Source organism: Aristolochia californica, unplaced genomic scaffold (assembly GCF_029961685.1).
Source record: "Aristolochia californica isolate CCGP_79_NKW_82.1479 unplaced genomic scaffold, dmAriCali1.0.hap1 SCAF_12, whole genome shotgun sequence".
Classification (NCBI taxonomy): Eukaryota; Viridiplantae; Streptophyta; class Magnoliopsida; order Piperales; family Aristolochiaceae; genus Aristolochia; species Aristolochia californica.
This window is the reverse complement of record NW_027181793.1, coordinates 87,838-104,075: the sequence shown is the minus strand read 5'-3', so window position 1 is coordinate 104,075 and position 16,238 is coordinate 87,838. Positions and strand designations below refer to the sequence as shown.

General features: G+C 38.1%; 2 protein-coding genes across 2 annotated transcripts; one reads left to right on the top strand and one right to left on the bottom strand.

Moving 5' to 3' along the window:
• Positions 1-4,139: 4,139 nt before the first annotated feature.
• Positions 4,140-8,310, top strand: LOC137946100 (pentatricopeptide repeat-containing protein At3g14580, mitochondrial-like). Its single transcript, XM_068792282.1, has 2 exons — positions 4,140-4,295; positions 5,657-8,310. Exon 2 carries the CDS (start codon positions 5,661-5,663, stop codon positions 6,855-6,857), a length of 1,197 nt encoding a protein of 398 aa, XP_068648383.1. The 5' UTR covers positions 4,140-4,295; positions 5,657-5,660; the 3' UTR covers positions 6,858-8,310.
• A 5,796-nt stretch (positions 8,311-14,106) lies between these two features.
• Positions 14,107-14,661, bottom strand: LOC137945552 (ethylene-responsive transcription factor ERF036-like). Its single transcript, XM_068791487.1, has one exon. The coding sequence runs from the start codon at positions 14,659-14,661 to the stop codon at positions 14,107-14,109; it is 555 nt and encodes a 184-aa protein (XP_068647588.1).
• Between the last annotated feature and the right edge of the window lie 1,577 nt (positions 14,662-16,238).

Genomic DNA, 16,238 nt, shown 5'->3' with positions numbered 1-16,238 from the left:
AGTTGAAGTGAAAACAAGTAAACCTTTCTCATCTAATCATGCCTTTCGGCATGGAGGAATTGCATGACAAAGATAAGTTTATCTCTTGTTCTTTGTTCGAAAGTAGTTGATATTTCATACTTCCCTTCAGTACCATTAATTACTACTCATGTGCTGGTATGCTTGCTACTTTGCTTGGGAGTCCTTGCATCAGTCAAGGCTTAAGGTTTATGAAAACCATTTCAGTTTTTTAGAGGCTGAAAACTGAAGGACCCTGCCATCATATGAAAATTCGGTGTTATTGATTTTAGAGACAAACAACTTTCATGCTCTGATTAGTACACTAATGTCTCGATACTTTCATTAGAGACTTGAGTTCAAGATATGTTGAAGACTAGGTTTGAAGACCCGTTTTATTCACAACAGAAGAGTTGTAATGCCTTAGAGGTCAAACTCGCTTATAACATATCCTGTCAGGTACGATAACAAGGTGGTTGATCCTTACTTTGCAATTTTTGCTTCCGCTTCAGCATGGCCTGAGTGTATTCTCTAATGATCATGTAGTATGTTACTGCTAATCTCTCTAGGTCTCACGTAGCCTGGTTGGCTGGTTGGTCTGGCTGATAATTGGTCTCACTCGGTCTCGGTCTAGTTGATAAGTTTACCTCGATGAATGTTTTTAATAGCGCCAGCCTGAGATTGGCCCCTGAGAATCCAAAGTTCAAGTTTGTGTCGACTTTAGCTCTGTAACATAGCTGGAATAGCAGTTGTGGATCCTTAACTGGGGTCTAATCTACTCTATGATTTTTTTGACTGCCTGAATCAAGGATCCAATTGGCTTCGTTACTACACCTGCAATATTATCTATAAGGCCAAATTACCTTTGTTGCTCCCTCTGTGCTCTCATCCAACCTAGCTGTAAGATTTATTCAGGAAGGTAAGTGGGCCCCTAACCCCTAAACCCTAAACTAAAGATTAAGTGAAATGACATTTGATCGTCTTACATCTTTTTCAATTTTATTCACCGCCTCACCTTTTGCCTGAAGAACTCCGTTGAAGGCATGGCAAGAGTAGTTACATCTTTATTGGCCAATAATTGAGCCTGAATAGCATCCTATTTTTATCCCAAACCATCTAGGAACCAGACAATCTGAATCTGATTCTCTTTCTTATATATGCCCTCAATATTTGTAGTAAAAGGATGGAAAGGTGTTGATTTCTTGTAACACCCCTCTCATTTCAGTGAAATAATCTATTGCTCATCGATGTCTTCACTTCATATTAAAATACATGACATATAGCTCATAAATCTGAGACAAATTACTCTCTTGATATAAAATAGAAGCCAAGGTAGTCCACATCTCGTTAGTTGTCTGACAATTCAAAATATGGTCACTAAATCTTGACTCCAAATTGTTTACCAACTATGTCATAATTTGATTGTCCCCTACTTCCCTATCCTTAGTAACTAGTATAGGGGGATTATCTGTAATATATTTAACCATCCTTCTAGCCTTCAAAAATATCAAAACAAACCTTGACCAATTCACATTGTTTTACCCATTCAATCTAATAATTGTTATTTGAATAGGTTGAGAGTTTCGCCATTTGAACGCTCAATTGTCTTTCGAACAAAAATTTGTGTGCTAGATTAAGCCATTTGATTTTCCCAAAAAAAATCACAATTAAATGCATTATGTATGTAACTACACAAAGGATCACTTTCCCTGATTCAATTTATCTTGTGTAGGCAAGCGAGCCCCATAATCAAAGAAATTAGGGCACGATTTGACTCAATGTACCTAACCAACAATAGATAGCAGTTGCACTTTGCAATTGAGATAGTAAATTGAGTAAAAAGAGGCTTAATTGCACAAATAATGGATGATGCAAGCAATAGGGAAGATGACAAGGGATGACATAGGTCCAAGGTAGGCTACAGGCAATAACGAAGCTAGGGCTTCAAGTAGGTCCCTTAAAGGGCTTCAAATGATAGTAGTCACTGCATTGAGAGTAGAAGTCAGCAACCAATAGATTATAGCAAGAATAAAAGAGAAAAGATTGAATTTTTACCCTACTAGTCCAAAAGTTATAGAAGAACCTTCAATAGGGTTGTTGAATGAAGAGGAAGAAGTTACAAAACTGAAGAAGATCCGCCCAAGACTGCGTTCACTGCTCTGATACTATGTAAAGAAAGAGACTTGAGGGAGAAAAAAGGAAGAGAAGATTTGAGAGAAGAGGAAGGGAAGAAGAAACCATAGTTGCAACACAAGCTCCCTCTTTTATTAAGCGTTTATGTGATAATTACAAAAGGATAAAAATACCCTTAGTTACAAAAACTCATATAACTCATAGTCTACAACTCTATTTTGAATGAAACTTGAAACCTTATAGTTTAATGTAATTATCTAACTAAAACTATATGCTAAGACAAATTAGAATATGCAAAATGATCAAAATACACCTAAAATGGTATTTTAATAGGTTGGCTTTAGAATGAATCCTTCAATACTTGAAGAAAAAACTAGGACAAGGACTACTATATAAATGTCATGGATAATATTAAAGGGTTTACAAATGTTGATTGGTTGTAAGAAATCTACCTCTAGCTATTATGCGATGGTTGGAGTAAATTTGGTTATTGGAGAAATAAAAAACAAAGTATAGAGGCAAGGTCAAGAGTTGAAGTTGAATACCATGCCATGGATATACTCTGTAAGCGAGTTGTTGCCTTAAATATTTACTATTTGAGCTTGATTTTCCTACAAATTGGCTCATAAAAAGTTATTGTGACAACCAATCAACTATTTATGTTGCTATTGATCTTGTATTTCATTAATGAACTAAGCACATCGAGATAGATTGACACTTTGTTCAAGAGAAGCTACAAGTTAGTGTTTTATCTATATATTACATTCCATCAAAGAATCAATGAGCAGATATATTTACCAAGGCGATAGTAGTTGGTCCTCTCGCCTCCCCATGCTCCATGCTCAAAATATTTTATTTTTTACACCAACAAGAGGGGAGTGTTGAAGAAAATAGAACATATTGATGTAATGGTATAGCTTACAATTACGATTTATTTCAACCTTGACTCATATTGAGATGTATAAGGATATTTTAGTCCTTTGTTATATTGCAAGTCATTATGAATAGTAGAAGTTGAGCAGCTTGTCCCCTTAGGCAAGGGTGAGTTACCATTCCAACTTGCTAACTTCTCTTCTCTTTCACACCTCATTGTCTTCTCCCTTAATTTTTGCCCTCCTTCGTCTTTCTTCCTCATTCCTTCTTTCTTCTCTTCTCTGCTACAACCTCCCTCAAGTATGACACTCAAGAATTTAGCATCTGCAGTGAGCTTTTCAATTCTCAATGCGCTTATACTTTGAAATTCATAGTCGAGATTTTAGTTGAGTTGCTTATTATTATAGTATTTTTCACATAGGAATTGGTGTATTGTTATTTGTGCCTTTGGTTGCAAAAATATGCTTTATAAGAGATCTTGTGCATAATTAAAAAGAAAGTGAACCTTGATCAGTTATAAAACTAATCAAAATAGATAAACTGATGGGTGGTTGTTACAGATGAGGATCTAGGTGCATGTACTTAGTTGTTGCTGGCTATGAGTCCAAGTGTTGGACCGGTGCTATAAATTCGATCTTTGAGGCATGGTATTGTAAATTATAGTTTTTTGCTAATTTGTGGTGTCTTTTAACTCCAGGGAAAGAGATTCCTAGGAATTAGAGTAGCAACCTAAAATAGTGATTATAAATTGTTATAAATCTTGGTGTTCATTGTGGTTGACCGTTTGTTAGATCTTATTGCTTGCTTGATTGCATTGTGATAGAAGTTTAGATAAAAATAGCCATTAAAATTTGACAGACCTATTCACTCTACACCATCACCACCCCTCTAGGTTTATCCATGTAGGACCAATGTTCATATACATGTTAAAGTAGAAAAAATTGACAATGTTAATTAAGTTTCTTTAAACTTAAATCAAATATAATCCCTCTATTTAAAATTACACTAGTTATAGGGGGGAAGAGGTACATTTGTTTTGGAGTAGAGGTGGGCTGCATGGAGCAATCCAGTGGTGACTAAAATTGTTTTTACTTAAAAGTTCAATTAATAAAAAAATATCGCTCGAGAAGGAAAGATAGGGCGAGCAGGGAAGGGTTTTCCCACGCCTGCCCTCTTACCGTCCCTGGACTCCGTCTGAGAGACTTGTCGTTCTTGTACACTCTTTGTTTTGAACAGCAAAATCCTGCTCGCTTGTCCGTCCTCTTCAATCTGTACCAACGCTTTCAACAACGGTACAAACTTCTCCCCCGCCTTCTTCTCTCTGTTTATTCATCTTCTTTGTCCTTCTAACCTTGATTTTTAAAATTGTCGTATGGTCCAATTGTGTGAAAAGTCATATTTTTCCTTTGATGCCCAGGATGATCTCTTTTTAATTTTATGTTGTTTTTTTTTTCTTAGACGAGGATATAGGATTGAAATTAGTTATTTCTTTTCTAATGGAAAGAGAAGTCAAAAAATTAAAGATTAGTGGCACAGACGTTGCACAGTTATGACAGGTTGAAGAGTGGACTGAATCATCAAAGCTATGTCGCAGTTTCAAATATTCCTTTAGTTGATTATTGAATAGCATAAAACATGCTTCAAAATTCTATTTTTTTGAAACGATGTAATTTTTCGAGCAGTTAATTAAGGCCTTGAGTAAACTTGCGGGAGAAGTGTTTGAAAGAAGTCAAGCAGGCTCCTTTTGAGCCATGACCCGGCATCCCCTTCTTAGATGGACGTGCTACCTTAAAAACCATTCTTTAAGCATCGATAACTGTTCTCAGTATTGGATTAAATCTTTGTTGATTATGATGATATTGAAGAGCAAAAGATTGGATTCTCCTAGCTTAACACATGCTCTGCTGACCATCTATGCATTCCTCGTAGTGCTCTGCAATCGTAGATTTGATCAAATCGTAGATTTGATGAGAAATTGCCGATGGGTCTGAACATCTCTTGTTAAGGTATCGGGTAATAATTCTGGGATCTCCCCACTGGTGGACCTGCTTCAAATTCAAAACAATGGGCAAACACAATAGTCAAATAAGCTTCCCATGCCTCTGCAACAGTATTGGAATATCCCCATTTACCGGAAAGCATAAATTAGAGAATGATGAAAAAGGTATGAAGGTCTTATACGTCAAATCCTGATCCTGGTTTCAGTTTAAAATGTTTTCCTTCCTTATCTGCACAGTTCTTTTGGTGACTGGTTCTTACATATTACCACTATCAGATTTAACAGCACCAAAGAAGAGATTTAAATGAAAATGAATAGGTTAAGCAGCCATTCTCTTTGTCTTGATAAATACATCTATGGCATTAAAGGGTAACAAAAACATTCATTTGAATATATTTAACTTTTAAAGTTTTAACTGAGCAGCATATTGCTAATAACTAATTTTTGGCGATGCACACTAATAGAAGAATCTAAGTTCGAGGTGATAGTGTTGTAAAGTCAGGCTTCACTTTCAGGAATCAAAATCTTTGTGCACCACGAGGGGCTTGCTGATTTTTATTTCATATTTCTTTCTTAACTCACATAGTGTGTTTTTTTTTTATGAGCTCAAAGAAGGGAAAGTTTTGTATTAGCTGATTGGTTTTTTTTGCACAGGGATATGGTGGGACATGTTGTTTGTAGAATACCTCGACTTGTTTGGCGTTTGAAAAAACTCCATCTCTGTGTAGTCAAAGTTTCAAGCCACAAGATTTCTTCTGTTCCTTCAAAGTCTTCAACATCCCATGGTTTTCAAAAGGACAAGGATGTGCTGAGTAGGTTAGATCAAAAGGATTGGCTTGCACCTAACGAGGTCTTAAAATTATTTATAAATATTAGTGAGCCTAAATTGGTTCTCTCTGCTTTAAGGAAAGTATCTCAGCGTAAGGACTACAAGCCTACTGAAGCACTCTATAGCATAATAATTGAGAAGCTTGCTGGTGCACGAATGCTTGATGCCATAGAAGATATCTTAAATCTAGCTAAAAGTGAAAATTGTAGGCTTTCTGATGAATTTTTTTATAGGTTGATAAAGATTTATAACAACATATTTAAACATCCTGAACAAGCAATGAAAACTCTTCTAGGAATGCCTGATTTCCAGTGTTGGCCATCTGTGAAAACGTTTAATTGTGTTCTAAACATGCTTGTCTGTGAAAAGCAGTATGATGTTATCCATGAGATATATCTAAGTGCTTCTCAATTGGGTGTTAAGGTTGATACTTGTAGCTTTAACATCCTTTTAAAAGGTTTGTGCCAAGTTGGAAAGTTGGATTCGGCATTTGCATTACTTGGGGAACTTCCTAAACAAGGTGTTAGGCCTAATGCTACCACATATTCAACCATAATGCATGGCCTCTGCAAGCACAATAAATTGGATGAAGCATTTGATCTTTTTGACAGAATGGAGATCGAGGGCTGCTATCCTGATTCAGTTACATTCAACATTTTAATATCAGGCCTTTGTAAACATGCGAGGATTGATGAAGCTAAGGTGCTCCTCAACAAGATGCAGCTAAAGGGGTGTGCTCCAAACTCTGGGTCTTATCAGGCTCTACTTTATGGTTTGCTTAACTGTGGAAAATTCGTTGAAGCAAAAGATTTTATGGTCCAAATGGTTTCCAAAGGTATTTATCCAAGTTTTCTTTCTTACAAAATGGTTATTGATGGGCTTTGTAGACAAGCTCCATTGAATGAGGTGGATTGGGTCCTGAAGCAGATGGTGCAACAAGGCTTTATACCAAGAATGGGAATTTGGAAAAAGATTCTTGAGAACATGTCTTTGAGCATGAACTTTGTTGAATACAAAACGATCTAATTTAACTCTGTCAACAGTTGGTATTGGCATCAACAGAGGAGAGGTTTCCAGGTTTACAGAGTGATAAGTTGATCCAATCCTATGTGAAAAATTCATGGAAAGCTGGTTATGACCAAATGCAAAAGAAATGACATTGTTATGACCTAATTTAAAGCTAAGGAAGTCTGTTTAGCTAAAAACAGTTATTGGCATAAAGAGAGGAAGGGCTTGCAGGCTGTGAGTGTTGAAGAGTTGATCCTGTTTTAGTTTTTGCTTTTTTTTTTTGAGTATGAAAGCTTGCCCGTACAATATCCCTTCTCCTGGTGAGTTCTGAGCATATGACTTTACACTAGAAACTCCCCATGTGGCCATTGAGCCAAAGGCCAAATCTGCAAGTTGAACCAATTCTATGTTTAATAGTTTCATGAGAACCAAGTTATGACAAGATTCAGAAGAGATGACATTGTTTGTGTTAGGACTTTTGGTTTTGTCAAGACTTCTGAATGGTACACAAAGGAACTCAAGAAAGTTATATAATATCTATGTTTGCTGCTACAAATGACAATGCTCATGAAATGCATTTTTCTTGTTGATGAAAATGAGATTCTGGCGTTAAGGTTATATGAGGCTGTAAGTTGAGGTAACTGAACAGATGTTGGTTTAAAGAGTGAGGTCATGGGCCCTTACGTCACTCTTAGTTGGCATCATTTAAATTACATGCTTTTGTTGGAGATATATATATCATCCCAGGATTATGCAGTTATGCTTTGAAATATTATGTATTTATTATTTTTAACAGAGCGAAAAATCATTTTAAGATGCAGGACAGATTGGAAGGTGAGATAGAGCAAGGTCAAATAGTGTTGTTTTGGAATATGCAAGGGTGCTGGCATGTTTTATTCAGCCCTGGGCACTGAATGGTGGAATTTTGCAGAGAGATTGGAGGATTATGGACAAATGTCGGTTCCCAAGCCCATTAACTTGGTGGAGTGGATGCCTCCCCCTAGAGGTTCCATCTAGCTAAATTGTGATGGAAATGCTTCGGGGTGCATGGGGCTGGCTAGAATTCGTGGAATTATGGAGGGAGACTATTGCCTCCTACTCTAGACTGATCAGTGTTGCTGATTCATTCCACCACACCCGAGTTATTCAGCCTTCGTCAGGGTTTAACATTTCCAGGATTCCATTGGTGGGCCAATCTTGATTGAAGGCAACTCCTCTTCCAGTTATTGGGTGGTGCTCACTCTAATCTAGATTGAAGGCAACTCCTCATCAGTTATTGGGTGGTGCTCGAGAGCTCAGCCTTCGCCTTGGAAACTTTGGCCTTGTTATCATGAAATTTTGATTTATATCTAATATCAATTGTAATTGGTCTCATGTACTGAGATCAGCCTACTTGTGGCTGACACTCAATAAAAACGGGGAATCCCTATAGTCTCTCATTGCAAGTAGACCTCATTTGTAAGATATTGTTCTTTCTCTGAATAAAATCTCTCCATTTTCAAAAAAGAAATGTTTTATTCTCTATGTTATTCATGAAAGATTCAAATTTACTCTGGTTCTGGGAGATGAGCTACACCTAGAACACTTATGAAAGTTATAAAATTTCAATACTAGACATGGTAAGCAATTTGCAAACTCAATTTGTTGAGTGCTTGGGTGAACTTGCATTGAGTGAGAAGATGAGTGCTTGAGTGAACTTGCACTGAGTTAAAGAGAGAGGAAGAGAAAGCTCCTTATAAACTGCAATGAATCCAACCATCCATCAATGCTTACCCAATTATGATGCGTCTCCATTAGTATTTTAATTCTTATCGCAAGTTCTGTTCTGGATCCGTGAACTGCACTTCTTTCTGAGCTAAATGACTTGCTTTTGATGCTATTCTGGAGGAACAGCACAGGTTTATATCTTTGCTTTGTCCTGATTACTTCATGGACATATTTCTATTTTCCGCACTATTTGAAATTTGTTTAGTCTGGATTTTTGTTTTGACATGTTAAGCATGTTAAGGAGGACTGCTCTTCACTAGGTTTCCTTTCTTGTCGGGGAGAACACTATCCAAGGCAAAACTCTGATAAACGAGGGGCCCTTTCTTGTAAGGTACGATGAACCAAAAGCAAATTGGTATATTTTACCGGATGTGTGAAACAGAACTTGGATTATTATGATATTTTAATGAGTTTTAATTAGTTTTCTTAAATATGGAAAACATTTCTGAAATATTTTTTACAAAAGAATTTGGAAAGTGAATTTCCTGCAAAGTAGTAGTTTCCTGTAATTATTGATTCTCTTTCTGACTTATGTACACCCAATGGGATTTTGTAAAACAGAGATGCGGTATTGTTTTTTTTCTTTTCTTTATTTCTTTTTCTTGATTTCTTACCTTTCACATCATGTTAATGGAAATAATAACAGAATATTTCCTTTCTTTCTGGACAACTTCATGAGAATTCTCTCCAATGCCTACTGTTGAGCATATGACTCATATAATATAATGTTGGGGGATATTAATGTATAAGGGTATTTGTGTCATATAACTCATATAATATAAGGTTGGGGGATATTAATGTATAAGGGTATTTGTGTCTTTTCAACACAAATACTTCTAGGGTTTAAAATTATATCAGGATTATGTAACCCTGATTATCATTAGTGAAAGATTTATCCCTATCGCTCCGGTAGACGTAGGCTCAGCTGAACCACCATAAATTGTCTCGTCCGTTCTTTATTTTTGGTTCTCACGTCAACACCTGGCAATGAGAAATCTGAGTTTATGCATATACTAACTGACCACACTAACTGCAAAAGAAATATCCAGTCTGGTCACAGTGAGATAAATCAGCTTTCCAACTACCCTTTGATATTTGCTCACATCAACTTCTTCTCCAAAACAAACACATAATTTTGTATTTGTCTCCATAGGGGTGTCAGTAGATGACATCCCATCATTCTTGTTTCTTTAAGAAAGTAAAACACATATTTCCTCTATGATAAGATAAGTCCATGCTTGGACTAAAGAACCTCAATACCAAGGAAGTACTCAAAGAGTCCCAAATCCTTTATCTTGAATTCACTGCATATCTTGTGTTGGACTTGACTGATGCTATCGGTATCACTACCGTTCAAAATAATATAATCCACAAACACAACAAGTAGCACCACATCTTTCTTTGTATACTTGACAAATACAAAATGGTCCACGGAGTACCTTGTGAACCTGAATCGAAGCATAGCTTGACTAAACTAGTCAAACCAAAATCGTGGAGATTGCTTCAAACAATACAATTTTTTTTGTAAGCGGCATACCTTCTCTCCTCAACCACATATCCAGGTGGTTGTTGCATATAAATTTCCTCTTTGATATCGCCATTGAGGAATACATTATTCACATCGAGCTGTAAAACATGCCATCAAGACTTAGTAGCAAGAAATAATAAAAATACATACCTAGTTGAGCTTGGCGACATGTGAATTTTTTTCCTTATTGTCAATCTCATAACAATAGTATAGCCGCTAGCCACGAGTCGGGCTTTAAAGCAGGTCATAGAGCCATCCAGATTATGTTTTACAGTGAAGATCCATTTATTGCCGACCGACTTTTTATTTTAGATGGAAGGGGAACAAGTCACCACTTCTGATTCTCTTAGAGGACTGCCACATCTTCATCCATCGCTACTTTCCATCCTGGATGTTGTAGGGCCTCCTGATAAGACGGAGGAATAGAGACAGAAGAAACAATGGCAAAATTTCACAACAAGATGAGGATAACTGATGGGTTGATAAAAAAGGAGAGATGGGGGTGAGAGGTAGATGGTCGTGTGCATGACCTAGGCTCTTTCCGAAGAGAGATCGATCAAGTATCAAATGGAGGACAAAAAATACGAGGTGGATAAGGAGAATTTACCTCAGAGGGGTCTGGAGATTCCACAAGCATAGTGTCGGCCAATGCTTTAGAGAACAAAGTAGGTACGTCATCACGACCATGAACTGTGAGTCATCAATCGACACAATAGGCTTATAAAACTCATTCGTTGTAGAGAAACCAGGTGGGGCACTTGTGGATGAATAAAAGGGCTGCTCTTCAAAGAATGTTACATCACTAGAAAAAACATCTTCTTGAGAGGACTGTAGTATACATATCCTTTTTGAGTACGTGAGTAGCCCAAAAAGATACATTTAATCGCCCTGGTATCCAATTTAGTAGTATGTGGGGATGTAAGATGAACAAAACAAGTACACCCAAAAACTCTTGAAGGAAGAGAAAACATCTCATCACCAAAAAAGAGATGTGAGTATTATCGAGGAAGGCAACTTGTTAATGAGAAAACAAGCTATGAGGATGGCATGTGGCCAATAGAAGTGAGGCACATGCCATCCTTACCGTCATGTTTAGTATTATACATTGTCTAAAAATCATCATACAATCTTTTTAGGCTATCAGAACTAGAGTAGAGCTTGTCACGGTGTCTCACATAACTTTCACAGGCTCTAAGTGGACAACATTGTTAGTCACAAATTCCTCCATACTTTTAATCATCCAATTGATTACTAATGTATCTCCTTTGAGCCATCACTTATAGATTGCATCTTACTCATTAGAGGAGGAAGGAGACTCTGTCAAGTCACCAACTAAGTCTTGAGGAATAAGGAAACTCCATACAGATTCAGGCCAAGAAGAATAATTTGAAACGACTTTAAATGGAATAGTGGTAATTTGAAAAAAAATCAAAATTTCCAAACTCATGAAGGAGAAACCTTCAACCATATTTGGGACTGACATCAAGGATTCCAAATAGCAAGGATTCAATTAAAAAGAAATTACACAAAAATTTATATATGTGCACAAGGACAAAAAATAATGTTGTGGGAAATCTTGTGACATTTCTTATGATCAATAAGAGATCTTGTGAGTCTAAGACTTGACTTAGTAAGGTGAAGAGAAAGATAAAAGTAAGAAATGTTGATTTTTTAGGACTCCATGGATTACCTCATGGAGAAAGAAAAAGAACACCCATTGGGGAGAAAAAGAATAACTTGAAACAACTTTAAATGGAATTTGATGATAATAAACACTTAGAAAGTAATTGTAAATTTAATGAGCAAAGTGGATAGAAAAAAAGACATGGCAATACACCCATCCACATCAATAATGATCGACCAAAGCCGCTTGTAGAATTCCATGCAAATTAGGAAAGGTGATGATGAAGGTCAATTATTCGATTATGGCTCGACCAAACAATCGAAGACAAAAAAGTCTCGGGTTGAAGCCCTATGCCTAGATGATCAAATGAAAAAGAGGAACTGTATAATGATGACAAACCAAAGTAGCCCTAACTGTCCAACCCATGCAAAAATGCAAGAAACAAAGATGGATTGAAAAAAAAGTCTAACCAATAGAACAATCCTCGACTGGATAACCAACTGAATGACTCTCTTGAAGGTCGACCTATTGAATGATTTTCTCATAGGCATAAGCAACTTAGGAAGGTTTTCTAACATCAACCAAACTCCTTGAAGAAAAGAGAGAAGAGACTTAGGAAGGTCAATTGAAACAATGATACTCTTCAAGACAAAAATATAGACATGCTTCCAAATTCAAATTAACCAACACATATCACTACAAATGATAAGTGATTTACCATTGTAATTAGCAACTCAAATCATGAATATAGAATATTTTTTCAAGGATTTTAAAATTGATTTGGTTGATGTGTACTAAATGAGAGTGTCATTTTTTGGGATAAATGTCTCTCTAAGATTATATTTTTTTTACCATTTGAATGTATCTATGATTTTTCACTATTCATTGACAATCAAAATTCTACAACCTACTTTGTCCTCCATGCTCAATTCAGAAGTACCAAACCAAGAAAGTATTTCGAAAAAGCTTAAGTATTTGAGCTCTTGATTTTAAAATCTATTAAGTATTTGGTGTTTTTTTTTTACTATACTTGATTATGCTCATTTTGGAATGAAGTTATTTGAGTTCAATGGTGATTGCTAGTGAGTCTACTATATTGGACTTCAAATTTAAATTAACCCATAGTATTTATCAACTCTAGTTACTACTTCTAGAAATCTCATAGATGTTGTTGGTAGAGGCAGTTGGGAGTTGTTCTGGTGCTGCTGGTAGAGGTAGTAGGGAGTCATTTTGATGCTGCTGGTATAGGCAGTAGGGAGGCGTCCCGATGTTGCTGGTGGAGGCAGCAAGGAGGCGTTTTGGTGCTCCTGCTGGTAGAGGCAGCAGGGAGGCGTTTTGGTGCTGCTGGTAGAGGCAGCAGGGAGGCGGTGCTATTGGTAGAGGCAGCAAGGAGAGGTGATTCTGCGTCATTCTGGAAGAGAGGCTCTCGGGACCCGTCACTGCTGTTACAGAGAACTCTTTGGAGTTGTTGTAACGGTGAGGTTGTGTACTGCTGTGAGTACAAACCTTATTGAGATTCCTCAAGTAATAAAATCTTTTGCAGCTCCCGTAGACGTAGACAATTTGCTGAACCACGTAAATCTTTGTGTCGTGCATGGTTACTGATTACTTGTCTTGTTCTCATCGGTTAGTTTTCCCTAACATTTATCAACTCTAGTTACTAAGTTCTAGAAATCTCATAGAACATTTATTTTGAAATCATTCGTCTAAGATTTGCTAATTGTTGGTCTAGCATCACCTAAGATTGGGTGTAAGTTTATTGTGTTTGGATATTACAACATCTGCCTTAATTAAAGCCTTTCAGGTTAATTTAAAATACAATAACCATTGTTGAGCTATAAATCAATCTAGACTTGGATAAGTTAGGGTCTAAGAGTTTGTACTAATTGTAAATTAGTGGATTGTTTAATTCCAAGGTGGATAGTCCTTGAAGGGTGGATTAGTAATTTATAATATGAGCTAAAATCTGGTCCACTCTCATCTCCCGAGTCAATTACTGTCTCACAACAGAATCTTCAATCATTGCACAGCGTGCTTCCATTCAGTCCACAATTATTTAAGCTACAACGGGTCAAATTTTCTGTCAGATGTTTCCTTTTCTTTGGGCCTATTAGCGATTTGACCCAACTTTGTCTTTAGATATGATCCCTCCCAGTATGTGGAAACTTCATCAGCGAGTAAAAAAATCATGAAAAAGAGAACACAACACTTGCTTGATAGAAATTTGACTAAAATAATGCCTATAATACAATACTAAGGCAAATAAGCAGTTAAAAGCGAGTACCCCATTTACACTTTTCGGGTTTTACGGCAAATCTGCGACTGCGCATATATGAATTTGGTGAGCTTCACAAAACACAGTTCCAAATGTTAAAGGTATTATTATCCTGAACTGAGAGGGTATTTTGGTTACTGAACGCCTCAACGGCAGGCAGAAACCCGTCGATTCTGAGAGGACTGTGCAGAGGAGCGTCCTTGACGTCGACGAAGAAGCCGAGCAGCTCTTCGTCAATTTCCCAGAATGTTCCTGACACCTCACTCTGTTCCGGAGCTGGGTCCTGCTTGAGGTCAGCAGCAAGCACAGAACCGGCGGCCTTGGCGGCAGCGGTCTGGATGTCGCGGCGGGAGGAGGAGAGAGGCCTGGGGAGCTGGTGGGCGGAGTCGGGGAAGTTGAGGCTGGCGGAATGGCCGCGGAGGAAGAAGGCAGCAGAGTCGTAGGCACGGGCGGCCATCTCGGGGGAGACGAAGGAGCCGAGCCATATGCGGGTCTTCTGGCCGGGAAGGCGAATTTCGGAAACGTAGCGGCCCCAACTCCGGCGACGCACTCCTCGGTAGGGGAAATCAGGGGGGCGGGTCCGCTTCTTGGGCTTCCGCGACAGAGAAGTGTTGGATGCGGTTCTCATCGATTCAGGTGGGGAATGCGTGGTGTGGTGGAAGGGAAGGGGAGGCTACTCGGCCGGCTTAAGTAGAGAGGAGAGTGGAGGGTGAGGAGGAAGAGAGGATGTGGTCTGAGACTCTGAACGTACTTTTGGAATCGGTGGACAAAGGACAGCTGGTGTGGGGCCTACTCAGTGTTGTTTGCAAGGACAGATATGTACTGTCCGTAGTCCGGAAAATCTCAATTGGGTGCGAGATTTCAATTACTGGACTGATCGGGCTTCTAACGCGGAAAGCCAGCTGTGTGCCTCTCACAGGCTTTTAAGGTTAGGAATCGTGTGCGCGGCCAGATTCATGGATCGACAAGCCCCATAGAAGAGGAGGAGGTGGCCGCTTGCATGGAAGCTTCATTCTGCTGATTGTTGGAGAAAGCCGGTGGGCACTGGCTCGGTAGGTCGGTCTAAGCTAGGCTGTCATGGCCAAAACTGTCTACACGTGAACGACCACCTCTTTCCGTTACTTTTTTTATGAACAGGATAAAACTGTTTGACATCTCATGAAGATAATTTGCCCATTTCCCAACTCTTGGTAAACAACTTCATTAGTTGGCTCATGAATTTCCAACTTTGTAGAGGCAAACGTGGTTTATTTGAGTACTAATAATTTTATAGCTTACAGGATACAAGAGGGAGAAATTAATTACTATGGGCATACAGGATGCAAGATGGAGAAATAAACTAATAAGGGCATACATGATGCAAGAGGGAGAAATTAACTATTAAGGGCTTACTGGATACAAGAGGAAGAAATGAACTATTAAGGGTATTTTAGTAATTTCAAAATAAAATATTAAAGAGAGAAGAAAGAAGGAGAACTAAGAGGGTTTCAAAAAAACAACAGAGAGAAGGCGCGAGAGGGAAAGAAAGAGGAGAGGAGGCAACTAGGGGGAAGTAAAAGAGAGAAAGTGTGTGTGTGTGTGTGTGTGTGTGAGAGAGAGAGAGAGAGAGAGAGAGAGAGAGGAAGATGAGGCAACTAGGAGGAAGAAAAGAGGAAGAAGAAGAGAGTCAACGAGAGAGAAGATAAAGGAAGAAAAGAGGAGGAAAGGAAGATGTTTCATGCGTGAGTGAAAGACTGGATTGGAGCATAAATTTATAGCACCGATGATCGGGCCACAGTTCCTTGCTTCTTATAACTCCAAGAGATTGCGACCTAGGTAAATAATATAAACACTGGTTGAAGTGAAATCATCCTTGTTACCTGTCCAATCAGCATCAAAGAATGCATGAAAGGACAAGGAAGATTGTCGATGTAAAACGATACCATGATCTAGAGTCCCACAGAGATATCGTAACAAACGCTTGACATCATCCCGGTGATCAGTAGTGGGGCAATGCATAAACTAAGATAACTAATTTACTACATAAGAAATGTCCGACCGAGTAAGAAACAAATATTGCAGACTCCCAACAATAGTTCGATATCCAGATGCATCGGAGAGTGTCATGCCAAATTGAAGTGTGAGTGTAGAAGATGTGGCAAGCGGTGCAACGATAGGCTTTGCGTTGGTCATGCGTGTGCTAGCAAGGAGATCAGAGATATATCG